This window comes from Fistularia commersonii, chromosome 9, assembly GCF_037954325.1.
Source record: "Fistularia commersonii isolate RoL2024-O1a breed Wild chromosome 9, RoL_Fcom_v1.0, whole genome shotgun sequence".
NCBI lineage: Eukaryota > Metazoa > Chordata > Actinopteri > Syngnathiformes > Fistulariidae > Fistularia > Fistularia commersonii.
In genome coordinates this window covers 13,578,366-13,604,365 of record NC_141292.1, presented here as the reverse complement: position 1 = coordinate 13,604,365, position 26,000 = coordinate 13,578,366, and the positions used below count along the sequence as shown (strand labels likewise).

Here is a 26,000-nt window from a genome sequence, read left to right as displayed (position 1 = left end):
TAACTGTACTGCTGTTTGACTCGGGACTTGGGCTTCGATGCCCTCTTGTACTTCTTACTGTGATGAGGTCTGTGGTGCATATTACACTGCGGTATTAGCATTGAGATACTAGTACTGTGATTGCGGCTGGAGTACAGATGTCTGAAATACTGAATAACTGTAAACTCAGTTACTGTACACCAAGTGAGATTGAAATACTGTGAAAATAGTGTATCAATGTTTTGTTCACAGCCAACAGTAATCAGTTTATTAAGTAAATCAGGATAGTACAGTATAATCATAATTCATAAAAAAGTTCCTTAATTGTCATGTAAAAACAACTTTTTTTAAATACTGTTGTTCTTAATTACATGGCAAAACGTAAACAGCAGCATCCCACGGTCCGAAACAAATCCCGTCATTTTTTTTCAACCTTCGCTCTGTTATTCAAATTTTTTATTCCGAACTCTGTCTTCTTTTAATTCAAATATTGTAGTTTTAGCTTGTTTACGACTGGAATTGTCTCCATGCCACCACAAATGCACTTCTGACTGTCCTGTTCTATAACAAGGCTAAAAGGGGTTCGGTAAACCATTAAAAGCGAACTACAATTAAGTGAGATTATATATTTACATTTCTTTCACTCCTCTGAAACAACTGTTTTAAGCACAGGTAAACATTGACAGAAATTCAAGTCATGAGAGAAACCGTATTTACACACAGTGAGTATTATTGTCAGTATTACGTGGAGTTTATCTGCGAAGAGGAGCTGCTGCTGCCAGAGCTCTTTGTCTTCTGCCCCCTAGTGGCACTGGACTGCCGTTGCACACGCTGGCTGGACGTCTCCCGACTCTTCTCGCCATGACCCACGCCGCCTTTGCTTCGCACTGCTGACACAAAACACTTTCTGTTAACTCGACCGGAAGGGGTGTGAGGGAATGAGGCTGCTACAGGCTGGGGGCCCAGGGTAAGGATGTTAAGGTATAAAAATGACTTAAAAAAAGAAATGGACAAAGATTCTGACACATCAAACATTGAAGAGCATCGCAGCTATTAGTGTCTAAATGTTAAAGAACCTGCGCAGTCACAAGTTCATAAATTAAGAAATAATGTGCGTTAAAAAAAATTCCAAGTTTATAAGAGAACTGTCTCCCGCCTAAATCTGAGGCGTATCCTTGGATAAACAAACGTCTCGCTCACATTGAACAGGTGCTTTTCCATGTTTTTCTCTTTCTCGGCAGACATCTTTGTCATGAACATGGTTTTGGGGTTCGGCAGGCAGTTACAGATATTCAATTTGTCCTGTTGAAATGACCGTGGCTGTTCACAGCCATTCAAACCTACTGTTTGAAGTTTGAAGTTACTATAAATATAAAGGTGAATTGGAGTAGTTGGAAGCATGTGTCTCTCTATACTGGATACTGGACTAGCAATAGCAAATATGTTATATACTTCCAACCAATCAGAAGAAACAACAGGATATTTTCTGAACACTGTAAAAGGGCTCTGCAGTTTATGGGTTTGAACACAGAGTGTTTTATAATCCCGCAGACCGAGAACATGACCTTTAATCCTTAATATCGCCCGTTATGTTACGCTCCCGTCACAGCCGGCGACTCATAGCCGCTAGTGACATATTTGTGCCGCTTTGCAATTTGACTCATATAACCACACCATGTGACCCACCCCCCCATTTAACCCGATCATGGATCGTATGTATCTCATTAATTAGATCCCTTCAAACCCCATCTAAAGCTATAACAAAACAAAATGAGCACACATGTCCAAAGGACGTTGACGACGTGCATGCAGTCACCACAGCACAGTGACACACACTCAAGGCGGGCCATACTGAAAAAATAAGGGCATCTCAATATTCTGTTTCTTGATCTGCAAGCAATTTTGCGATCTGTCTCTAACGTTTTTTTCCCTTGCAAATTTTATTACATTTAAAGGAAATTAAGTAATTTCTTCAAGAATTCACTAATTATTGTGGAATTTCTTCCTCATTCCTAAGATGTCATCTAGTTTTGATCCAGGAGGTCATTTCTTGCATACTTACAGAGGTCAGACACTAATTATTTGGCAGCTTTTGGCCATTTATAATGGAAATTATTGCCCTATTTCCTTTCCACCGTGAGATGACATATAATGTATTGCCCAGCCGTACAGACACACAGCAGGATGATGTCACGGATTCAATTCCAAGCAGACACACTGATTAAAACCTCGCCATTCAAAAAGGAAAATCACGCAAGCTGCAGGCAAGCATGCAATAGTGGGCAGGAGCACTGCATAGAGGTCAAAGTTCACTGTGGGGGACCTTGAGAGTGAGGCGCGCTAGAGTCTTGGGGGCCGTAGACCATGATCTTAGTGTTGACCCTGGTGGCTCTGGAGCCGGGTGCGGAGGGGGGAGCAGCGGAGGGGGGAGGCTTGGGACTCTTTCCAGAGACCAAACATTCGTCCTCTTCAGGAGACAGAGAAGCGAAGACGAGTCAAGAAGAGATGTTAGAGGCACAGAGTCATGCACATTATTACCTTGGGCTTTCCAATGGGAACGTGGGCATTGGGTAGGGGTGGGGTGGAAGATGGAGATACATGTGCTCAAAACAACACACCATGGTATGAAGTGAAAGAATGAGAGTGGGTTCAGAGAAGGGGTTGGGTTCAGCTGGATTTCTCATTGACATTTTAGGTAATTTCTCTCTCAAGTTTCCTTTAAGGACTTTTTTAGTTCATTTTCAATTAGATGTTTTCTCATTTTCAATTTTCAAGTCATATAATTCTCATCTTCTTAATGAACAAAATGCTTCTTGCATTTTGGGCATGTTTGGCAAGGCATTCATTTTAATAATGTGCACCTTTCATGGAATTTCTCAACTGATCTCTCTGATTTCACAACATTTCCTGCTGGTTTCCAGTTGAAAGACATAATATGCCACTATGAACCGCATCAACAGAGTGAACATAGAGGCAGGGAATCCGTTGAGAACAGATGTGAAATGCGGGAAGAAGATGGAAGGCAAACTGAAAGGACAACTGTGAGTCACAATAAAAGAAAAGGGTAAAACTGGGGAATCTTGAGCCGATGCAGACGTACAAACCAACAGAAATACTTATAGGTTAGGTATATATTCCGTTATAAACTATAATAAATAGTATATTAATGTATGAGATTATATCATATATTTATCATATATATTTTGAGTAAAGCTCAAAATCATTATATTTCTTATTTCCATTCATTGGGAACACTGCACATAATATTTTACATCAAAACATGAAGAAAAAAGTATCAATATTTCGATTACTTTACAGAAAATGAAGGGAAAATGATAATGGGCTGTTCAAAAAAATTGCTGTGTCTGCATTTTTCATTACAAACTCAAATATTTACTCAATAAACTAAAAAACATTGTGATGCTTGCACCATCATGCTTCACGGTCTTCAGAGTGTACTGTGGCATGAATTCAGTGTTTGGGGGGCGTCTGACAAACTGTCAGACTCACTGGACCCAAAAAGAACAATCTTACTTTAATCAGTCCACAAATTGTTTCTCCATTTCTCTTTAGGCCAGTCGATACGTTCTTTTGCAAATTGTATCCTCTTCAAAACGTCTTTTTTTTTTTAAAACAGTGGGACTTTGCAAAGGCTTCTTGCCGATAGATCAGCCTCACACAAGTGTCTTCTTATTGTCACAGCACTCCGTTAACTGTAGCCCGTCTCTGATTTTCCTGGAGCTGATCATTGGCTACATCTTTGCCATTCTGTCCATTGTTTGATCCATTCGAATGGTAGTCTTCCATTTTCTTCCATGTCTCTCTGGTTTGGCTCTCCATTTTAAAGCATTGGAGATCATTTTAGCCGAGCTTTTCTGCACTTCTTTATATGTTTTCCACTCTCCAATCAAGGTTTCAAGTAAAGCACGCTGTTCTTCTGAACAATGTCTGGCACGACCCATCTTTCTCAGGTTTTAAGAGAAAATTGCATGTACAACGTGCTGGTTTCATCTTTAAATAAGGGCCACCTAAGTGACACCTGTTTCTACAAATAACGAATTACCTCAGTGATTGAACTCCACACTGCTATTATTTTGAACAATTGATAAATTGTGTGTGTGTACACACACACACACACACACACACGTGCACGCGCACACGCACACGCATACACACACAATTTTTATTTCTTGATTTTATTTGCTGTAGTACCTGTAATGCAGCCACAGGGCGGCACTGGCCTATGTCTCTCCAAGCCTGCCTTGGGGGGGCACGGAGCAGTGCCTCCCTGTGCCGGTCCCAAGCCCGGATAAATGCAGAGGGTTGCGTCAAGAAGGGCATCCGGCGTAAAACTTTTGCCAACCAAAAAGTACCAAAACTATACCATACCGGATCAGTTGCGGACCGGGATGACCTACAGGGTATTAATGGAAATTGGGCTACTGTGGGTCGAAGAACAAGAACAAGAAGAAGAGGAGGAGTGCGTGTTCGGAAGCAGAGAGAGAGGAGGAAAGGAAAGAGTCTGGGACTGAGAGTAGGGCCTTTGAATATTGGGACTATGACAGGAAAAGGTAGAGAGTTGGTGGACATGATGCAGAGAAGGAAGGTGGATATATTGTGTTTCCAGGAGACCAAGTGGAAAGGTAGTAAGGCTAGAAGCTTAGGAGCAGGCTTTAAGTTGTACTATTATGGTACTGACAAGAAGAGAAATGGAGTAGGAGTTATCTTGAAGGAGGAGTTTGTTAGGAACGTCCTAGAGGTGAATAGAATGTCAGATAGACTTATGAGTCTGAAATTGGAAATTGAAGGTGTGATGCTCAATGTTGTTAGTGGCTATGCCCCGCAGGTGGGATGTGAATCTGAAGAGAAGGAGAAGTTCTGGAATGAGTTGGATGAAGTGATGCAGAATATTCCCAGAAATGAGAGAGTGGTAATTGGTGCAGACTTCAATGGACATGTTGGTGAAGGCAATAGAGGGGATGAAGAAGTGATGGGCAGATTTGGTATCCAGGATAGGAATGCAGAGGGACAGGTGGTGGTGGATTTTGCAAAAAGGATGGAAATGGCTGTAGTGAATACCTTTTTCCAGAAAAGACAGGAACATAGGGTAACTTATAAGAGCGGAGGTAGGAGCACGCAGGTAGACTGTCTTGTATAGACGGGGTAACCTGAAAGAGATCAGTGACTGCAAAGTAGTTGTAGGGGAGAGTGTAGCCAGACAGCATAGGATGGTGATTTGTAGGATGACTCTGGTGACAAAGAAGATGAAGAGGACAAAGGCAGAGCAGAGGACAAAGTGGTGGAAGCTAAAAAGGGAGGCGTGTTGCATGGTTTTCAGGGAGGAAGTCGCTTTGGATAAAAGCGTCTGCCAAATGTATTGTAATGTAATGTAATGTAATGAGGAGTTCAGAAAGGGTCTGGGTGGTGAGGGTGAGCTTCCAGATGATTGGACAACAACAGCTAGTGTTATCAGGGAGACGGGTAGAAGAGTACTTAGTTTGTCATCTGGAAGGAAAGTAGATAAGGAGATTTGGTGGTGGAATGAGGAAGTGCAGGAGTGTATACAGAGAAAGCGGTTAGCGAAGAAGTAGTGGGATACTGAGAGGACCGAAGAGAACAGACAGGAGTTCAGGGAGATGCGGCGAAAGGTAAAGATAGAGGTAGCAAAGGCAAAACAAAGGGCGTATGATGACTTGTATGCTCGGTTGGATAGTAAGGAGGGTGAGAATGATCTATACAGGTTGGTGAAACAGAGAGATAAAGATGGAAAGGATGTATAACAGGTCCGGGTGATTAAGGACAGAGGGAAATGTATTGACAGATGCTAGAAGAGTGATGGGAAGATGGAAAGAGTACTTTGAAGAGCTGATGAATGTGGAAAATGAAAGAGAGGCATGGGTAGAAGAGGTGACTATCGTAGACCACAAAGTAGCACAAATTTGTAAAAGTGAAGTGAGGAAGGCATTGAAGAGGATGAAGAGCGGAAAAGCAGTTGGTCCGGATGATATACCTGTGGAGGTGTGGAAGTGTCTAGGAGAGGCAGCGGTAGATTTTCTGACTAGATTATTCAACAGGATCTTAGAGAGTGAGAAGATGCCTGAGGAATGGAGAAGAAGTGTGATGGTGCCCATTTTTAAGAATAAGGGGGATGTGCAGAATTGTGGCAACTATAGAGGGATTAAGTTGATGAGCCATACAATGAAGTTATGGGAAAGAGTAGTGGAAACTAGACTGAGAGCAGAAGTCAGCATTTGTGAACAGCAGTATGGCTTCATGCCTAGGAAGAGTACTACAGATGCAGTATTTGCGTTGAGAATGCTAATAGAAAAGTACAGAGAAGGTTAGAGGGAGCTGCATTGTGTTTTTGTAGACCTAGAAAAAGCATATGACAGGGTGCCAAGAGAGGAGCTCTGGTATTGTATGAGGAAGTCTGGAGTGGCAGAGAAGTATGTTAGGCTGGTGCAGGACATGCATGCTAGCTGTGAGACAATGGTGCGGTGTGCTGTAGGGATAACAGAGAAGTTCAAGGTGGAGGTGGGACTCCATCAGGGATCAGCTCTGAGCCGCTTCTTGTTCGCAATGGTGATGGATAGGCTGACAGATGAGGTTAGACAGGAATCCCCATGGACCATGATGTTTGCGGATGACATTGTGATCTGTACCGAGAGCAGACAACAGGTAGAGGAAAATCTAGAGAGGTGGAGGTATGCTCTGGAAAGGAGAGGAATGAAAGTTAGTCGCAGCAAGACAGAATATATGTGTGTGAATGAGAGGAACTCAGATGGAACGGTGAGGCTACAGGGTGTGGAGATCAAGAAGCTGGAGGATTTCAGGTACTTAGGGTCAACAGTCCAGAGCAACGGAGAGTGTGGAAAAGAGGTGAAGAGACGGGTCCAAGCAGGTTGGAATGGGTGGAGAAAAGTGTCAGGGGTACTATGTGATAGAAGACTTTCAGCCAGAATAAAAGGAAAGGTGTACAAGACCGTGGTGAGACCAGCGATGATGTATGGACTGGAAACTGTTACAATGACCAAAAGACAGCAGGCAGAACTAGAGGTTGCAGAGATGAAGATGTTGAGGTTCTCTTTGGGAGTGACCAGGATGGATAGGATCAGGAATGAGTCTATCAGAGGAACAGCACATGTTCGATGTTTTGGAGAGAAGGTCAGAGAAGCCAGACTGAGATGGTTTGGTAATGTACAAAGGAGGGATAGAGAATATATTGGGCGACGGATGCTGGAATTGGAGCTGCCAGGCAAGAGGTCTCGAGGAAGACCAAAGAGAAGATTTATGGACGTAGTGAGAGAGGATATGAAGGCAGTGGGTGTGAGAGAGGAGGATACGGAGAATAGGGTTAGATGGAGAAAGTAGACTCGCTGTGGCGACCCCTGAAGGGAAAAGCCAAAAGAGGAAGAAGAAGATTTGCTGTAGTACCTGTGACAAACACACGGTACCCATCATAAAGGTGCTGGAACTGCCCTTCAGTAACATTGTTGAGTCACATGCATTGAATTTGAATGAATGAAAACACATAGAGCAACAAAATCGTAATGTACAGAAAACCAAGTGTATAAAATGCCTTACCATGAAACACACATTCTAATTTTCACCTCATTCAGACACTTTCAAAAAAATTTTCTGAGTAGTTGGAAAATTTGTATGAGCTACCTTACCGGTTCCCTCCTCGGATACTGACCTCTGACCTCTGTTTGTGCTGTGGTGACACTGCTTAGAGACTCTCCTCCGGTTCCCTCAGCGACCCGCTGACCGACACACATAGCCTTCAGAGTCTGGAAGACAGCCTGAGGGGCAACGTTCATCTTCAGCAGGTCCACCATGATCCTAGGTGGAGCAGAGGGTGGGGTTAAATTCAGTCAAATGAACAGGATTTACTAAAATATATGTAGAGCATTTCAAAAAAACAAAATAATTTGCCTTTAAATGTTTTTTTAAAACATACAAATCAGATGTGATACATAACAGAAGACTACCAAGGAATTATACAGAACATTTGTAACAGACTGCCATACCTATTAAATTAAATACATTTAGTAAGAAATTAAAAATGCATAATAAGAAAGAATAGCGTGTTCATCAAAAAAACAGAAAGAAAATAAAACCTCAATAAATCATTTACAGTTGCCCCCATCTAAAGGGCTGGAGACTGGACTTGTAACGATCTCTTGTTCTTCCATTCCATTCCATTACATTACATTCCAGTCATTTGGCAGACCTTTTTTTTCCAAAGCGACTTATAAAAAGTGCAATTCAGTCACCTAAGATCCGAAGTACCAGTAGTCGGAAGTCAGAAGTGACCACTCTACCAGATAGCCATCTCAGAACCATACGCATACATACATTTATTTCATCCCTTTTTTTTGCCAGCTACCGGGCTTCCCAATACACAGTTACAGATTAAAGATTATTGATTACTGTTTCTTACTTGAAGACCTCCTGGTCCACAGTGATTCCTGCTGCCTGAGTCAGTTCGAACAGCTCACTCTCTTCAGCGGTAAGGATCTTTTTCTTCTTCATGGCATATTTCTGCACGTTTGCAGACACCACCAGTGCCGGAGAGTCTGGGGCAGAGGGCGCCGTCTGCTGAGGCTGCTGGGACATTTGGCCTGGAGGTCTGAACAGACAGAGGGGTACATTACCAAAAACAGAAAAAAATTACATTTAAATAGTAATAATAATTATTATAATTAGTATAATAATTATGTCAAAATACCTTCAAATTTGAGGAACAGTTAGGAGTAAATACACCCTGATGGACATAAGGAAATTACCAGAAGGGTGTTTTTTTCAGCTGTTAATTACATTCATCTTCTTTCAGTTTATAAATACTTTTGAAGCCAAATTCTGATCGACTGATGCCACATTTTCTATCTCCGTTTAGTTGTTGTTAAATTAATTCTACACAAATTGACAGCTGTCCTTATCGCGTTGACGATATATTGACTTAACTTACGGGTGCAAGATAATAAGGCTAATTAATCTTAACATTTTATTTTATACTAAACTGAAGCCGTCGGCGTAAACCTTAAAATGTTTATATCAAGAATAAAAGGCTTCCGCGGCTTCAACCCTCTGACATAAAGAAAACAAAGAGACTGTCCGATTAAAATTTACAAGTCACTCCAATTTATTCCGTACTATTATATAAACACGTCAAATCATTGGGTTTTTAAATGTACATACTATTGAATTCAGGGTAAAGTCGCTCCTTCCTCGGTTTGTTGAGCTACAGCAAGGCGCGCAAACGTATACGTCATCAGTAAGAGCGAGGCGTACGGCACTCTGGGAATTGTAGTCCGTAACCCAGTTCCCTGTAGTCCGTAACCCAGTGTCCAGTAGATAATGATAGAATAAACATAATAGACACAAAATTAAAGAAAAACACAAAAGAGTGAAATATCACAAAGATATTGCACAAGTAGACACAGGAGTTTTGTGTGCAGCTGCATGATGAGATGTTTTGGGTTTTTTTTTCGAGTCCACAACTTAGTGTTTCTTCAGCCTGACAGCCTTGGGAAAGGAGCAGGACCTCAGGCGAAAGGTCCTGGCCGTAAAGCTGCACAGCCATCTTCCAGAGGGAAAAGGGGCAAACAGTCTGTGTGAGGGCTGCATCAGGTCCTCTATAATCCTTGCGTCTGCAGCGGCCGATGTAGATGTTGCTGACAGACAAGAAACTGCTAAATTTGATTTTTTTTTTTTTTCAGCTGTCCTGACAATCTGCGGCAGTGCATTTCTGTCCATTACAGAGCAGCTGCCATATCACACTGTGATGGACTGGGTGCGGACACTCTCTACTCTAGATCTGTAGAACACAAAGGGCAAGGCTTCAGGAAGTAGAAGCCTTGTTTGACTGAGTTGGTGAGTGGTGGGTGGCTCTTCCAGAAATCCCCAATCAGCTCCTTTGTCTTCACCCACGTTGACGGGGTTGTCTTCTCTGCACCAACTCTCCAGGTGTTGTACTCCCTGTCAGTACCACCATGGCCGCGTTGTCTGTACACTTGACAATATGACAGCTCTGGCGATTGTTACGATAGAGTAATGTGTACAACAGGGGTCTGAGGACACATCCTTGAGGGGAGCTTGTAATAGTAATAACAATCATAACAACAACAACAACAACAACAATGATAATTATAATAGTGTTAGCCAGCACACTCTTCTTAGCTATAGTGTGCTGGTGGGGTGGTGCCAGGACTGGTGGGGTCAATAGGCTCAATAAGATAATGAGAAAAGCCTGCTTGGTGGTGGGACTGATCCTGGACCCGATGGCAGTGGGGAGGGTGAAGGAAAGACTGGGAGCTATTCTGGACAATCTTTCCCACCCATTGCACAACGAGCTGTGGCTGATGCGCAATGCCCCTTTGTGCCCACAGCCTGCTTGCTTATTTGTTTTATTCATTGCTTTTGTCACTCTATTTTTATTGTCATTTAGTTCTGATTGTGTATTTTTCACCCTCACTGTTTCTTCATGTTGTCTATAATTATCCCTGATGTTGCTGCTGTTGTTGTTGTTGTTGTTGTTGTTGTTGCTACTGTCTATTTTTCCATGGATGTCTTTCTATCCTCTATCTTCCCCATCTCTCTATTTATATTTATATTCATATTTATTTTACTTTTTTTTTGACACAACTGTTACGCTGCAATGACAAAGGAATTTCTCCTATGGGGATCAATAAAGTTTATCTTATGTTATTATTATTATTATCATTATTAATAATAATAATAATAATAACAATAATATTTTCTTCAAACAACTGTGGCCTTGTCCTTCCTCCTTCAAGATAACTCCTACTCCATTTGTCTTTCTGTCAGTGCCATTATAGTACAACTTAAAGCCTGCTCCTAAGCTATAGTTTCTCTGCATCATGTCGACCAACTCTACCTTTTCCTGTCATAGTCCCAATTATCAAGGTCTCTACTCTCAGTCCCAGACTGAGCCCTTTCTTGTTTGTAGTGGTGATGGACAGGCTGACCAATGAGGTTAGACAGGAATCTCCATGGACCATGATGTCTGCAGATGACATCGTGATCAGAGAGCAGAGAACAGGTTAAGGAAAATTTAGAGGTGGAGGTATGCTCTGGAAAGGAGAGGAATGGAGGTTAGTCACAAGAAGACAGCGTATATGTGTGTGAATGAGAGGAACCTGGGTAAAACAGTGAGGCCACAGTCAGTGGAGATCAAGAAGTTGGTGGATTTCAGGTAATATCAGATGTACTTCTGTATATATGTTCATAACTGTGCAATATTTCATAACAGCTACATGTACAATATTTTTTCATACTCTTGTGCACTCCTTATCTTTCACTTGTTACTTAAGACACGTTATAGTTTCACTTGTTACTTAAGACACTTAATAGTTTATTTGTATTTCTTATTCTCCCTTTTTGCTCCTTATACAATACAATACAATTGTATACAATACAATTTCTAATATTATTTATAATTTTTATATTTTTCTTGTAACACTGGCACAACAATTTCCTTAGGGATAAATAAAGATGTTCCTTATTCATATTCTTATTATTACTTGGGGTCAACAGTCCAGAGCAATGGAGATTGTGGAAAAGAGGTGAAGAGACGGGTTCAAGCAGGTTGGAACGGGTGGAGAAAAGTTTACTTTTCTGGCACTGATAGAAGACTATCGGCCAGAACGAAAGGAAAGGTGTACAAGACAGTGGTGAGATCAGTGATGCTGTATGGTTTAGAATGCCGAAAAGACAGGAGGCAGAGCTAGAGGTGAAGCAGAGATGAAGATGCTAAGGTTCGGATGCTAGAATTGGAGAAGATTTATGGGTGGGTATTTTGCCATCAGATGTTACCCTTCTGTGGTAACATCTGATGGCCCCCAGATGACCAAACTAATAATATCACAACAATATCACAACAATATCACTTTCAACTTGGGTTTTACTTATTTCATTGCCTGTTTATACATTGCATAGTTATTTTATTGCCTATTTGTATATTTTATATACGTTTTATTGCCTATTTGTATATTCTATATATATTGTCTATTTGTACAGTTTTATATTTGTATTGTCTTCCCAGGACTACCGATGGAAATTAGCTATAAGCTACAATCTGGTACAAACATCTCTGCCTCTGTGCTAAATGTAATTGTACACTGTCCTATTAAACTTTTTAAACTAAACAAAACTAAACAAAACTAAACGTAGTAAGAAAGGATATAGAGGTATGTGGTGTGAGAGAGGAGGATACAGAAAATAGGGTTGGATATAGAAGGTTGATTCGCTGTGGCGACCCCTGATGGGAAAAGCCGAAAGGGGAAGTAAAACGAAACCGGTGCAAAACCACGACCAAAGGTTGTCTAGCTGTACCAAGATAGTTACATTACGCACACGCAGCTCAGAGAGGGGCAGTAATGACTATTGGGGCATAACAACAGCACTTTAAACATGTAAGGTTTACCGAATTATGAGCTGCGTTTTATTATCATGAGAATAATCCTTCGCTGTGTATTTGATGCCGCTTAATACGAAATGAACAAAACCGGAAGTACGTGAGGGATTGTTCTCTTACGCCTGCCTGTAGTCTCCGCCTCGCTGTCGTCCAAGAATGGCCGCTGCTGCAGCAGGAATAAACAAGCAGGGCGCCGTAGCGACGATGGAGCCGTGTGTAAGACACGGACGAGGGGCGAGTGGAAGCACCGTTAAGGTTAGAACATCGTCGACGCACTCTTCAGCTTCTAATTAAATCTCATCGCTCACGTTTTTTGGGATGTTTGCACCAAACATCAGGTTTGCCTTCGTGGCTCTGGATTTTGGGGGTGAATCCTGCTGCGTTGGCGTCATTGGCAGCGGATGCAAAACATGTATCTAAATCCGATAAGGAGTTTGGCTACACATCATGGCAAAAATAGTATTTCAAAAGGATTTCGTCAGTGATTGTGCTGTACTGTTGTTATGATGGATGCTGGGACCTGCCTGCGCCATGCTAGCAGCCGCTAGCATGCACCAGCTATGGAAGCCACTGCAGCGCTTGTGTGTTAGCATAGCATTGTTAAATGTCCCGATGCTTGGGGAAAAAAATAAATACACATCTCTAAATTGAAGTGACTTGTTTTGACATGACATGAATGCAAACCCTACAATCCGTAGGGTTTGCATTCTAAGTAATGTGATGGGTGCACGATCAAATTCCATGACACAAATCTCATAAAAGATGCAGAGATTAGTTCCAGACTAATTGTTTACCCCCTTCCCTTTCATTCACAAATCTATGTAATTTCTTGATGTATATTTAAATAATGATGATGATGATGCATGGGCCGCATTTCATTAATGCAAGATGTAGCAACTCAGATCAAACTCCAGAATGTACAATTTTATGTACAAGTTTATTATGCCCTGCAGTCATTTTTGAAATTAATATTTGCAGATAGTTCACTAATTCTAATTAAGTTTTGAGTTGCAGTATATTTACGTAATTTTCTGCAGTCTGTCAATGCTCATAAATAATAATCAAATGCGTTTAAATTTTGTCAAGATTACTCCAGTAGTTTACACACAAACACACACACACACACACACACACACACACACACACACACACACACACACACACACATACTGTAAGTGCGTTGTGTTTTGGTGCCCAGGTGCTGGAGTGTGGCGTGTGCGAGGATGTCTTCTCCCTCCAGGGGGACAAGGTTCCTCGACTGCTGCTCTGCGGTCACACGGTGTGCCATGACTGCCTCACCAGGCTTCCCCTCCACGGCCGAGCCGTCCGCTGCCCCTTCGACCGCCAGGTCACCGAGCTCGGTGAGTCAGCGTCACATGATCCCCTACTCTTTAAAGAAGAGCTTGAATTGCGTTGGACGTGTCTGGCCAGTATAAATAAGCTTCAGATATATTAGATATTCTTTCTCTAGATAGCCTAGAACAGTTCCCGGCCTTAGTGGCATCAGGAACCTGTGTTTACCTTCCTTTAGAGAGGGAATCTTGACACAGACACACACACACACACACACACACACACACACACACACACACACACACACAGGCACCCCATTATCTTTAACATCGTCACTGTGAACATCAAAACTGTAGTGTGTCTACGCAGTAACATCACATGCACACATGCTCACACGCACACCTGCTTGCAAACATTTGTGTCGAGTTGCTTTTCGTTATACATATAAGTTATGTATTTGCTTTGAGTGGATCTAGTTTTTTTCCAATACATGCTAGGTAGAAGAACAATTATCCGGAATAAGAAATTATATATGTATTAAATGGTGTAATACATATGTATTTATAGGGTTTTTTTCTGTTTTTGAATTTTAACAATTATATTCTGTTTGCTAAGTGAATTTCTCTATTTGAGCCAGAGTTATGTTCCAGAACAAACTACGATGAACTAAAATTTGTGACGTGACATTGTTTTTATTTTATTTTTCATATATATTATAAAGCTTTACGACCCTCCCCACACTCTTATTCACATTTCCCACACTCTTATAAACACTCTTGAAAGGTAGCGATCGCATATCAGTGTGAAATGGACAAAGCAAGATGCTGAATCCATGCTTTGTGTAGGAGATGCAGAGAATGATGCTATGGTTGCTGAGCAAATCAGAGCTCAGGATACAGAACACCATGCTCATGTTGGTGTCCACCTTAGAAATGACTTATTTTACCCCCCAAAACTTCAAATAATAAATATGTAAAAGTACATATTTTCAAAACATGTGGTGTAGCAAAAAATCTGCGAAATGAAATTGTATTGTAAGTAAGAATACGGATTTAATCTGTAGTACAGTATACCCTTGTTTTTCTTAAAGTTTAACTTTATCTGCGATAGATGGCATATTCCGATGCCTTTTGGGCCCTGCTGCAGGCGCTTTTGTCGGTCCAGAGCGTTTTGTCAACATTATGGGTTTTAGAGAAACTCGAAATTGCAAGAGAATTTGCACGTTTGTAATGTAAATTTGGCAAGCTGTTTTACGTACGTGTACATGTTAAACTGCAACGTTATTGACGCACAGGTAGAGAAGAAGCGGAGTGACTTTTTAGCCAATCAGAATGCAGAACACAATGCACGGTACAAATCCGTGAAGTAGCGAAACCATGAAAAGTAAACCGCGTTAGAGCGAGGGATCACTGTATATAATTTTATATCATAGATTTTTTTGCTACACTATGGGTTTTTGCAATTTCATAAGGCGGTTTGTAAATATGCGATACAATGAGATTGCGAAAGGTGAACCGCGATACAGCGAGGGATGACTATACATGGTTTTACATTCTACTCTGTTTCTAAATAAATAACTTGTGGATGTTGCTGCTCTGCTTCTGGTCAGGGGACTCCGGGGTCTGGGGTCTGAAGAAGAACTTTGCCCTGCTAGAGCTTCTGGAGCGACTGCAGAACGGAGCCTCCAACCAGTCTGGGATGGCGGAGGATGCTCTGAAGGGAATGGGAGAAGTAAGGCAGCCATTTAAAAAGAAAAAAAAAAACAGGACTTCTTGTCCTTTCAATGCAGTTGCTTTGTTATTTTGACCCTCCTCTCCGTCCCCCTTCTCTTCAGTGTATAATCCGCTGCGACGAGGACGAGAGCCACACCGCCTCCATGTACTGCACCGTCTGCGCCACCCACCTATGTGCCGAGTGTTCACAGCTCACACACTCGACACGCACCCTGGCCAAACACCGGCGCGTGCCGCTGGCCGACAAGCCTCACGAAAAGACCCTATGCCCTCAGCACCAGGTCCACGCCATCGAGTTTGTCTGCCTGGAGGAGGCCTGCCAGGCTGGACCCCTGATGTGCTGCGTCTGCAAGGAGTACGGCAAACACCAGGGACACAAGGTCAGTCCACGAAAAACACGAGGGACACAAAGTAGGTCCGTTAAAAATATCAGGGACATGAGGTCAGTCCAGAAAAACACAAGGGACACAAGATCAGCCCATTAAAAATATTATAGGGGACATGAGGTCAGGCCAGAATAACACCAGGGACATGAGCTTCAAGAAAAGCTAGGGACACCAGGTCAGTCCACGAATCACAAACATATATTTATACAATTTTCACAACCACTTTTCCCAGCATGCTGTTCTGGAGACCGAAGCCAATCAGATCCGCGCATCCATCTTGGACATGGCCCATTGCATCCGCACCTTCACGGACGAGGTGTCGGAGTACTCCAGGAAGCTGGTGGGAATCGTGCAGCAGATCGAGGGCGGCGAGCAGATCGTGGAGGACGGCGTCGGCATGGCTCACACTGAGCACGTAAGAAATGACCCCATGAGGTCACCCCAAATAATGTCACAAATTGTCAGTAGGGAATCGTCTGATGCCCGTAATCGGGATTTCTTTCCTCAGGAATTCTTAGGTGATTTCTTAGAGTAATTTCAAGTATTTTTTTTAGGTGTTATAGCATCAACCTTGTCTTCATGTTGCGCTCAGGTCCCGGGCACGGCGGAGAGCGCACGCTCGTGCGTGCGGGCCTATTTTGCCGACCTCCACGAGACACTGTGCCGGCAGGAGGAGATGGCGTTGAGCGTGGTGGATGCCCACGTCCGGGAGCGACTGATCTGGCTGAGGCAGCAGCAGGAGGATATGACTATCCTGCTGTCCCAGGTGTCCACCGCCTGCCTGCACTGTGAGAAGACGCTGCAGCAGGTCCAAGGCACACACACACACATGCACAGCTCTATATACTCACTCATTTTGGCAGGAAAACACAAACACTCTTGTCTGGGCATGATCCTTGCAGGACGACTGCAGGGTTGTCCTGGCCAAGCAGGAGATCAGCTGCCTCCTGGAGACGCTCCAGAAGCAGCAGCATCAGTTCACCGAGCTGGCCGATCACATCCAGCTGGACGCCGGCATCCCAGTTACCTTCACCAAGGTAGCCCCGCCCGCTGTTCCTCCCAACCAGCGCCACCTCGAGCTCCAATAGAATGTATATATCTTGCTGTTCCCAGGACAACCGCGTCCATATTGGACCCAAGATGGAGATCCGAGTGGTGACCCTGGGGTTGGACGGGGCCGGAAAAACCACCATCCTCTTCAAGCTTAAGCAGGACGAGTTCATGCAGCCGATCCCCACCATCGGTACGTTACCGCTACACTTCTGCTGGCTGGAGACAGAAGCAAATGAACAGAATCTCCAAACTTGAGTGTTGCTATGGAAACCTGTGAGGCCCAGCTGGGTATTTTGACAAGCTTACCAGAATAGTAACTAGCATTGTGTCACTGCTGGAGTTTCACCTTTAATGGATGCAGAGGCAGAAATAATGTAAGGTTCTTTCATTGTTATGCAGATGATACCCAGCTTTCTATTTTCTCCAAATTCACTCCATTCTTCAACCCTCCATTCCCTTTCTGATGGCCTCACAGAGATCAAACCATGGTTCTACTCCTACCCTCTCAAACTTAGCAACAAAACTGAAGTTCTTATGGGTACAGCCTCCACCATTCACAAAACTTACTTTCTCTACCAACATTTATAACCTCTCTACTCGGGTTGAGTCTGGATGTCTTCCTTGGTAGTACATTGTCTTTCCAGTCCCATATCAATACTATCACCTGGTCCACCTATTTCTATCTACCCCCCTTCCCTACTCCACGTATTGCAGCAGTTCTTGTCCACAGCCGTGTCACGTCCTGGATAGATTAGTTCTGTTAGCTCCACTGTTTACCCATGGAATCTTTGAACTTCAAAATCTTGCTCCTCAACTATAAATGCATCTACAGCCTGTTTTCCAACGACTGTGCCATGGCACATAGAGAGATCAACAGGTGTGCCTTGGAAAAATGCCCACTGATTGGTCCAAAAATGATTTATTCAATGCAAATAATGTGTCTTCGTACGTCTATCTATGTGGGCAGCATGCAGTGACAGGCAGAACAACTACAGTCAGGTCAATAAGTATTTGATCCCCCTGTGATTTTGCAAGTTCTCCCACTTAGAAATCATGGCGTGGTCTGCAATTTTCATTGTTGGTTCATTTCTACTGTGAAAAACAAAAAACGGAAATCACATTGTATCAAATAAGTATTTGATCCCTTAAGTCAAATAATTTTAGTATTTGGAACAGAAGCCTTCATTAACAATTACAGAGGTCAAACAGTTCCTGTAGGTCTCACCAGGTTTGCACACACTGCTGCAGGGAATTTGGCCCACTCCTCCATACAGATCTCAAGATCTCTCAGGTTTCGGGGCTGTTGCTGAGCAGCACGGAGTTTCAGCTTCCTCCAAAGATTTTCTGTTGGATTTGGGTCTGCAAACTGGCATGGCTACTTCTTATGCTATCTTACGGAGCCACTCCTTGGTTTTCCTGGCCGTGTGCTTCGGGTCATTGTCATGTTGGAAGACCCAGCTACGACCCATCTTCAATGCTCTGACTGAAGGACAAAGGTTTTTGGGCAGTATCTCACAATACACGGCCCCGTTCATCCCCTCCTTAATACACTGAAGTCGTTTTGGCCCCTGTGCTGAAAAACACCCCCAGAGCATGATGCTTCCACCACCATGCTTCACTGTACATATGGTATTATTGGGATGATACTCATCCTTCTTCTTCCTCCAAACATGGCGAATGGAGTTGAGACCAAAAAGTTCTATTTTGGTTTCATCTGAGCACAAAACTTTCCCCCATGAGTCCTCTGGATCATCCAGATGGTCCCTGGCAAACTTCAGATGGGCCTTGACATAGGCTGACCGTGCAATGCATGATTTTAAACCATTACATCTCAGTGTATTACTGATGGTAGTCTTGGAAAAGGTGGCCCCACCTTTCTTCAGGTCATTGACCAGCTCCTCCCGTGTAGGTCTGGGCTGATTCTTCACCTTTCTTGGCATCATTGATACCCCACAAGGAGAGATCTTCTGTGGAGCCCCGTCCGAGGGACGTTGACAGTCATTATTAGCCTCTTCCAGTTTCTGGAAATGGCTCCAACAGTTGTTCTTTTTTCACCAAGCTGCTTGGCAATTGCTCTGTACCCCTTTCAAGCTTTGTGAAAGTAAACAATTTTGTCTCTTGTATCTTTTGACAGCTCTTTGGTTTTACTCATGTTGGCTGCTAAACTTTTGACAGATTGTGGGGTGCACAGGTGCTAAAAACCTCAAATAGGTGCTATTCTATTAGAAGGATGAGCAGAGTGTCGTTGGACTCTTCAAAAGCAGAGGAACAAGTCTCTGAGGGTCAGAAAACTGGCCGATAAGCAAGGGATCAAATACTTATTTGACCCTGTAATTTACAAAAAAAATGTTAAAAAAAATCATACAATGTGATTTCTGATGTTTTTTTTTTTTTCTCGCACATTGGAAATGCACCAACGATGAAAAGTTTAGACCCCTCCAGGAATTCCATGCGGGAGAACTTGCACACAAGTGCATCACAGGGGGATAAAAATACTTATTGACTTAACTTATTGAACTGACTTCAACTAGATAGCAACAGGTAGTGAATTAACCTGTATATCTACCTGCTGCTACTCAAACAGCAGAGTTATTACTAATGCTTCAAGTGAAACAGCGGCAGTGATATATGCTGGATAAATATTCAAAAGAAAAATTACTCAATGGACTCTCTGGTCCTCAACATTCTGACCCAGATGAAGGGACAGGTATAAGTAGAGGTCAAAAAAAAGTAAAAAACGTGAGCTCATGACAAAATGATTAAAGTTGTTTTTCATTTCTTCAGTTCCTGCAAGATTATCAGCTTTGTATTCAACCAAACGGCCAAATTTCACACAGAGCTACCGTATTTTCCGCACCATAAGGCGCACCGGAATATAAGGCGCACCTTCAATGAATGGCCTTTTTTTCTTAAAAACATTCATATAAGGTGTACTGCATAGTAGGCGCATCTAATAGAAGTCACAGTAATGGCTGGGGTTGCATTATGCATCCACTAAATGGAGCTGTGCTAAAGGGAATGTCAACAAAATAGTCAGATAAGTCAGTCAAACTTTATTAATAGAATACAAAGCAACGTTCTGACAACTTTGTTCTCTCCCAAAACAAGTTAGTGCATTCACAATACGGTACCGTACGTACCGGTAGCTCTTATCGGTATTTGCACCGCCTTCGCTGAAAACAATGTATTTCCCACTCCATTGGTTACAGTTCAAAGCATCTCATAAAACGAAAGCACCAAGAAGGATCGCCTCTAAATTCATTGATGTTCATGTCGCTAGTTAGCGCTTCATTCGAATAGTAACTGTAGAGACGCTTCTACTTTCTGCTCTCTGTTCAACAACCCACTGTTCAAGTTTGTCCTTTAACTGTAGCCATCTCGCTTTGTTTACTCGGAAACTCTGTTTAGTCTTCTTTACTTGGCTTGGATCATCTTGTCGCTTCCCTCACTTCCATGCCATTGATTCGTTAATGTTGAATTCTCTCATGTGATTTTTTTCTAATGTAAATTATGTGCCGTGGCTCAGAAAAGGTTGGGAAACCCTGCTCTAGAACTCCACGTCCCCCCTGCTCAACCCATCCAACACCAGAAACACTGACTAACCCAATTTGACTCAAAACTCAAAACCCAGCATTTCAAATTTTGCCTTTGATTCCAACTGCCAGAAATTTTTGATATAATTATTATTAAAGTTCGTCAGACTGTAGAGCAGCAACCAGTGTCGAGCTGCAGATGTTCGTTTGTCACAGATCATATTCAAGTTCAAATGGTGACATTGAACCAGCAAGAAGGAATTTCTTGCTGGTAAAAGTCTTGGACATTTCTCGCAATATGACGTCTGTTTGGGGAGATGTGTCTCACTTGTAAAACTTGGATTTTATTTCCAGGATTTAATGTTGAGACGGTGGAATATAAGAACCTGAAATTCACCATCTGGGACGTCGGAGGGAAACACAAGCTGCGGCCGCTTTGGAAACATTATTATCTCAACACTCAAGGTTCAGCCTGCCATCTCTCTACCTCATTTACCCAGTTTTGAACTCTTAAGTCTTTTATTTAAGGTTTTTTTGGATGGTCCTCAGTAGCCAATTAGTTCCTAAAATTTTGCATCATGCAATTCGCTACAAACCAATCTGAGTAAATTTAAGTGTGTTTTGATATAGAAAAAAAATTACAATGATTAAAATTGATATATTTTTCCCAATTTTAAGTTTGTGTTATGCTGATTTGTTTATATTTTACTGAAAGTGAATTCATGCCAATGAAATCAGATTTTTTTGTGGGGGGGGGGGGCATTTTGAAATTGAATAAACTCAAGATGTTGAATCAATTAAGCAAGACCAAAAATAAGTGCTAATACATTTGCGCAGCTAATCTTTTAACATGACCTGTCGTTGTAGCGGTGGTGTTCGTGATTGACAGCTGCCACAGGGACCGGCTGATGGAGGCGCACAGTGAACTGGCCAAACTACTGACGGAGAAGGAGCTCCGGGACGCCCTGCTGCTCATCTTTGCTAACAAGCAGGTACTGGATCCACACCCCACTTTTTGGAAAACATTTCTGTTTTTGTTTTAAAATAATACGTGTCATCTTTAAAGGGCCTTTGAGTCAGAGAAAATACTGGATTTGCAAAGTTGTCTACAGTTATGAGGTGAAAACCAGATTCCAGATAATGTGTGTATCAATCAGACTATGGATCTGCTGGTCCTTCAGTGCATACGTTAACATAGCCGACACCTAGGGAGCCAGGAGATCGAAACGTTTGTGTGAGTACTTGTATGTTTGCCACCCTCTGACCTGCTGCAGTATCTTCTAGCAAAGCAGAACGGTGGTGGATACCTGTAAGTTAGGACGGCCCAGGGCTGTGTGTTAGTGGAGGAGATAACGGAGCTGCTCCCTTTAAAAAATTTTTTTTCTTTTCTTTTTCCACGTGCGCTCAATAGGACGTCCCGGGATGTGTATCGGTGGAGGAGATGACGGAGCTGCTCAGTCTACATAAGCTGTGCTGTGGGCGAAGCTGGCACATCCAGGGCTGCGACGCCCGCAGCGGGATGGGCCTTCACGAGGGGCTGGACTGGCTCTCCAGGCAGCTGGTAGCTGCGGGCGTCCTGGATGTAGCCTGAACCCTGTCCAACTTTTGACCCCCCGCCCGCCTCCTCCCATCAACTCCGCCCCCTCCGTCCATCAGTCGTGATGTTGACCGCTCCTCATCTTCCCATTTTTGCGCGGAACAAGGCCAGGAGGCGAAGATGTAAATACTTTCTCTGCCTTGATCCGTTGACAACACTAACGCTCGCACCTCGATCTCCACCACGCGGCGGTTGTCCTCCGTCTCCACTGCACCGGCGCAGACTGCGGGTATACTCCGGGCTCATCACATTCCTCTGTGTTATCAGTTAGATGCCCCCTCTCTCCACTCGTCTTTTTTAAATGATCACCTTAGCTCGTCTTGCTCAGTCACCGCCCGTGTTTGCAGATTGGCAACTCGCTGTGTCTTCGACTGCTGAGAACTCTTCACCCGTAGGGGAGAAAATCCTCCGACCGCTCGACCGCCTGTGATCGAGATTAGTGATTTATTTCTAAAGTCATGGCTGCCACAGAGACACACCACATCACCCTTCGTGACAGAAAAAGGACCCTCTACTGCAACCATAGCGATCGGCTCATGACGCCGGTGGATCCGGTGGAAAGCCGGGGTAAGAAACAATTGCGGAGCCTGGATCCAAAAAGGAAATGAACATGTAGGTGCAGAGAGTTAAAGGGTCAGTTCACCCTCGAATCAAAACACTCTTCTTTATTCCTGGTTTGGCCGTAGTGTGGTTTTCCGGCAGTATCAGAGAGAAGGAGATTAAAACCGGCTCCAATTGTGAAGAAAACAAAAAAACAAACAATCCAGAATTTATTGATAGATACAGTTTCCCATCAAACAAAAGGCCCTTTAGAGGTTTCCTCCCATTCCTCAAAATAGTTTATTGTTACTTGCCAGGCGACTTCCAGACACTTCTCACATTAATGCCGAAGAGTTTTTCACACAAGTTAAAGAAAAGTACGTGATTCCAAAACAAGTGAAATAACGAAAACTACATTTGATGAATTATCCTTTATTTATTTTTTTTATTTAATTATTTTAATGTGAACTGATCCTTTAGAATGACACCCACCCATTAGGCTTCTTATTTTAGGCAGCTTGCAAACCTTTCAGCCGTTTCGTTCCTCCGAGCTGGATGTTTTTGTATGACAAAGAGCAAACTCGAACCCGATCTCAGAAAGACCTCCATTTAGTTTCATTTCACAAGAATGTCGGAATGGTGTTGATTCCTTTGGGGTCGGAGGAGAATGTGGGGAAAGACCTCAGTTTAAGGTCATGAGTAGAGTATGGGAACATGGGGAATGTGTCGGATCCACACCCCAACTTGTCAAAGACTTGAGTTTGACAAAAAGACCGAAAAAGACTTCAATCTCACAGAGAGACGTCAATTTGACGTCATAAGATGCCTGATCGATTCCCAGGAGACAACGGTTCGCCTTCAGACTTCATCAGTCTGACCTCAAACAGACATCACCTTAAAGTCACGTCAGTGTCAGACGTCAGTTTAGCATATTTTACTTGTAAATATAGAGTACAGCAGTGCAATGCTTAGTACTTCCACCTCACAGCAAGAAGGTCCCTCGTTTGATTCCAACGGGGTCTTTCATTTTTGGATTTTCATGTTGTCTGTGTGTCCAGGTTCTCCAGTTTCCTCCAAAAACACAGAGGTTCATTGGAGACCCTAAATTGTCCAAATGTGTGAATGAGAGAGCGAATACCAGCCCAGGGTGAGTCTCGCCTTTTGCCAGGGTCGGAATAGTCTCCAGCCCCCCAACAACCCCGAGTGCAGGATAAGCGGTATAGATAGGTAGAGAAATATAGTTAAGGAATGAATGAATATAGATCTCTAAAATATTGCTATCAGTTAACATCTGATAACAGACTTTTTTTAAAGTCAAAGTTATTTCTATTTCCGAATAATCTTCACTTAAACCAGATGTAACCACTCCGTACATCCGCTCAGAGAGGTGGCTGACTGGCCTTTCAGCTAGATCAGTGTATTTACAGGCATATTAGGGGCCTCTGAGCTGCTAAGGACTTTCCTTCCCCATTTAATTCTGGCAGTTTCTCTTACTTTGCCTTGATGTGTAAAGTTAGCAATAGCAGCTGATGTTTCAGTCTGTTCATGACATTTCTGAAAGTGCGTTTGTGTGAATGCATACATATGTGTGTGTGTGTGTGCGTGTGTACCCTATTTAATGCCATCAATTGAAGAGTGACTTTCTCTTTTTGTTTGTTGTTGTAATGTTTATTTTTTTTTCTGTTACAGAACAAATGTGTTTACTGAATTTATTTATGAGCGGGAACTTTTATTGATTCAAGCGCTGCATATTTTTTGTTATTGTTATCATAATTTTGTTATTTTGGCTTTTGTTTTTGTGTTCCCGCACCAGCTCTACAATGTTTGCTGGAGTGTTTTGCACGTAGATATTTAAGAGAGAGTCAAAAACATAATTTGCACTTGTTTGCCGCCAGTTTTTGTTTGGAAGCAAATGAATTACCTGCTGTTTATAAGTAGAATTAAAGTATTAATCACACTACTAAAAAAATTTAAAAATAACATGTCTTGTGAAAATATTTCTATTTATCAATAAGAATACAGGGATTTTGGAAATAACCAGAACGACCACAGCGTTCAGTTTGAGACTCATCAGATATTGCTTGGCTATAATATACACATTCTGTGTAAGATAAATAGATCTTTAATCTTAATCATGATTATCAAGACATTAGAAAAAGTTTATTTCTCGTCCAGGTGAAAATGTTTGACAACCACAGAGCCTGATGGAGTCGTTACAAGAAATATCAAATATCTGCAAAAAACAAAAAAAATGGCCAAGAAGTTGATAATCAAACATGCTCTTAAAACAGTAAGAAGTAGGAACAGTAAGAATAAATAAATCTACGTGAAAATACCTAATTTGAAGGAAATATTATATGACTCATAATTTGAAAATATATTTGTCCTCAGAATATAATAACATGTACGCTGCGGGCTTCAAGGATGACAGATTGTCTCCTTTTCTTGTTTTATAAGCTCCTACACCACCTACGTGTAAAACTGAAACCGTAAAATACATGTGTATCAGCAGTAGCATCAACCCTGCTAGTACTAGCTCAACACGCAGCGTAGCGTGAGTTCGCATGATGCCAGTTAGCATAGTGTGAGATAGCATTGCCACTGACCAGGTTATAACGTAATGCACAACATAACCAGTTGTACTGATCTTTCCACAAGTCTTCTGATTCTCAAAGTATACTGTACAACATACTCACAAACTAATTATGTCCAAAGGAACAAGTTTAAGACAAATTCATGGCATTTTTGCATCAGACTCTTTACCTTGCCACACGTTTCTGGTACATGAGCCACTGCGCATGTGAGTCAAACTCACATTTACAGACAATTAACATTACTTTCTCACATATAAAGCAGAATATTTTTAAAACTTAATTAATCATACTTAATTACTCAATATAATAAAGTGATTTCTTGCAGATATCAATTTGTTCTATAATTTACATTTGATTTTTTTTTTGACAATTCTCTCGTTGACTTCTAGATGATTTCTTACTGATATTTTGGAGGCTAATTTCTTCATATTGGATCTATATTATTCTGTTCACAGTTTATAGAGTAAAAAAAAACATGATGAAATCAAAACACTTTACAAATATCTGCTACATTTTATACAGATATGTTTATTGCTATTAATTTGACCCCGAAACAGCCCAGAGAGCAGATCTGATCATTGCTGAACAACATGACACTATGCTAAACTTCAGCAAATTAAATTATTTGGCGATAAATGGCAGGATGATATTTATTTTAATTTGAACAAAATTCTAAGAATGCACATTTTTAAAAGTGAGCCCTCTGGTCGTTCTGGTGTAATAAACATCAAGGAACTGTATTCTGTCTGAATTGCAAGCCAGATGGTATGCTAACATTAGCATCTGCGGGTAAAGACGAAGCATTGCGACCACTGACATTGTCTTGTTAAGGAGGAGGTGACATTTGGCTTAT

The 26,000-nt window shown here is 42.2% G+C and overlaps 2 protein-coding genes across 4 annotated transcripts; one reads left to right on the top strand and one right to left on the bottom strand.

Moving 5' to 3' along the window:
- Positions 1 to 224: 224 nt before the first annotated feature.
- On the bottom strand, positions 225 to 9,250 carry mzt2b (mitotic spindle organizing protein 2B). Of its 3 annotated transcripts, none has more exons than XM_086153104.1 (5): positions 9,181 to 9,250; positions 8,423 to 8,611; positions 7,676 to 7,821; positions 2,303 to 2,446; positions 225 to 869 (listed from the first exon to the last, which is right to left on the bottom strand). In XM_086153104.1, exons 2-5 carry the CDS (start codon positions 8,596 to 8,598, stop codon positions 721 to 723), a joined length of 615 nt encoding a protein of 204 aa, XP_086009230.1. In that variant the 5' UTR covers positions 8,599 to 8,611; positions 9,181 to 9,250; the 3' UTR covers positions 225 to 720. The 3 variants fall into 3 exon arrangements, with proteins under 3 accessions (XP_086009230.1, XP_086009233.1, XP_086009231.1); XM_086153107.1 differs by having other exon boundaries at positions 225 to 866; XM_086153105.1 differs by lacking the exon at positions 9,181 to 9,250 and adding an exon at positions 8,711 to 8,807.
- Positions 9,251 to 12,572: 3,322 nt separating this feature from the next.
- On the top strand, positions 12,573 to 24,522 carry trim23 (tripartite motif containing 23). The gene is made up of 11 exons (XM_086152607.1): positions 12,573 to 12,673; positions 13,617 to 13,779; positions 15,321 to 15,442; positions 15,546 to 15,824; positions 16,063 to 16,245; positions 16,423 to 16,638; positions 16,733 to 16,867; positions 16,944 to 17,073; positions 20,771 to 20,881; positions 21,284 to 21,408; positions 21,828 to 24,522. The coding sequence occupies exons 1-11, from the start codon at positions 12,575 to 12,577 to the stop codon at positions 22,005 to 22,007; spliced, it is 1,743 nt and encodes a 580-aa protein (XP_086008733.1). The 5' UTR covers positions 12,573 to 12,574; the 3' UTR covers positions 22,008 to 24,522.
- The last annotated feature ends 1,478 nt before the right edge of the window (positions 24,523 to 26,000 follow it).

What these genes read in the sequence shown, in the direction of transcription:
- mzt2b (XM_086153104.1), bottom strand. Translation starts at nt 8,598, where the DNA reads ATGTCCCAGCAGCCTCAGCAGACGGCGCCCTCTGCCCCAGACTCTCCG. An exon ending in GTGGACCAGGAGGTCTTCAA is followed by an intron (nt 7,822 to 8,422) that starts GTAAGAAACAGT and finishes TGCTCCACCTAG; the next exon opens with GATCATGGTGGACCTGCTGA. An exon ending in TAGCGCGCCTCACTCTCAAG is followed by an intron (nt 870 to 2,302) that starts GTCCCCCACAGT and finishes GTTTTGTGTCAG; the next exon opens with CAGTGCGAAGCAAAGGCGGC.
- trim23 (XM_086152607.1), top strand. Translation starts at nt 12,575, where the DNA reads ATGGCCGCTGCTGCAGCAGGAATAAACAAGCAGGGCGCCGTAGCGACG. An exon ending in GCAAACACCAGGGACACAAG is followed by an intron (nt 15,825 to 16,062) that starts GTCAGTCCACGA and finishes CACTTTTCCCAG; the next exon opens with CATGCTGTTCTGGAGACCGA. An exon ending in TCCCAGTTACCTTCACCAAG is followed by an intron (nt 16,868 to 16,943) that starts GTAGCCCCGCCC and finishes TGCTGTTCCCAG; the next exon opens with GACAACCGCGTCCATATTGG.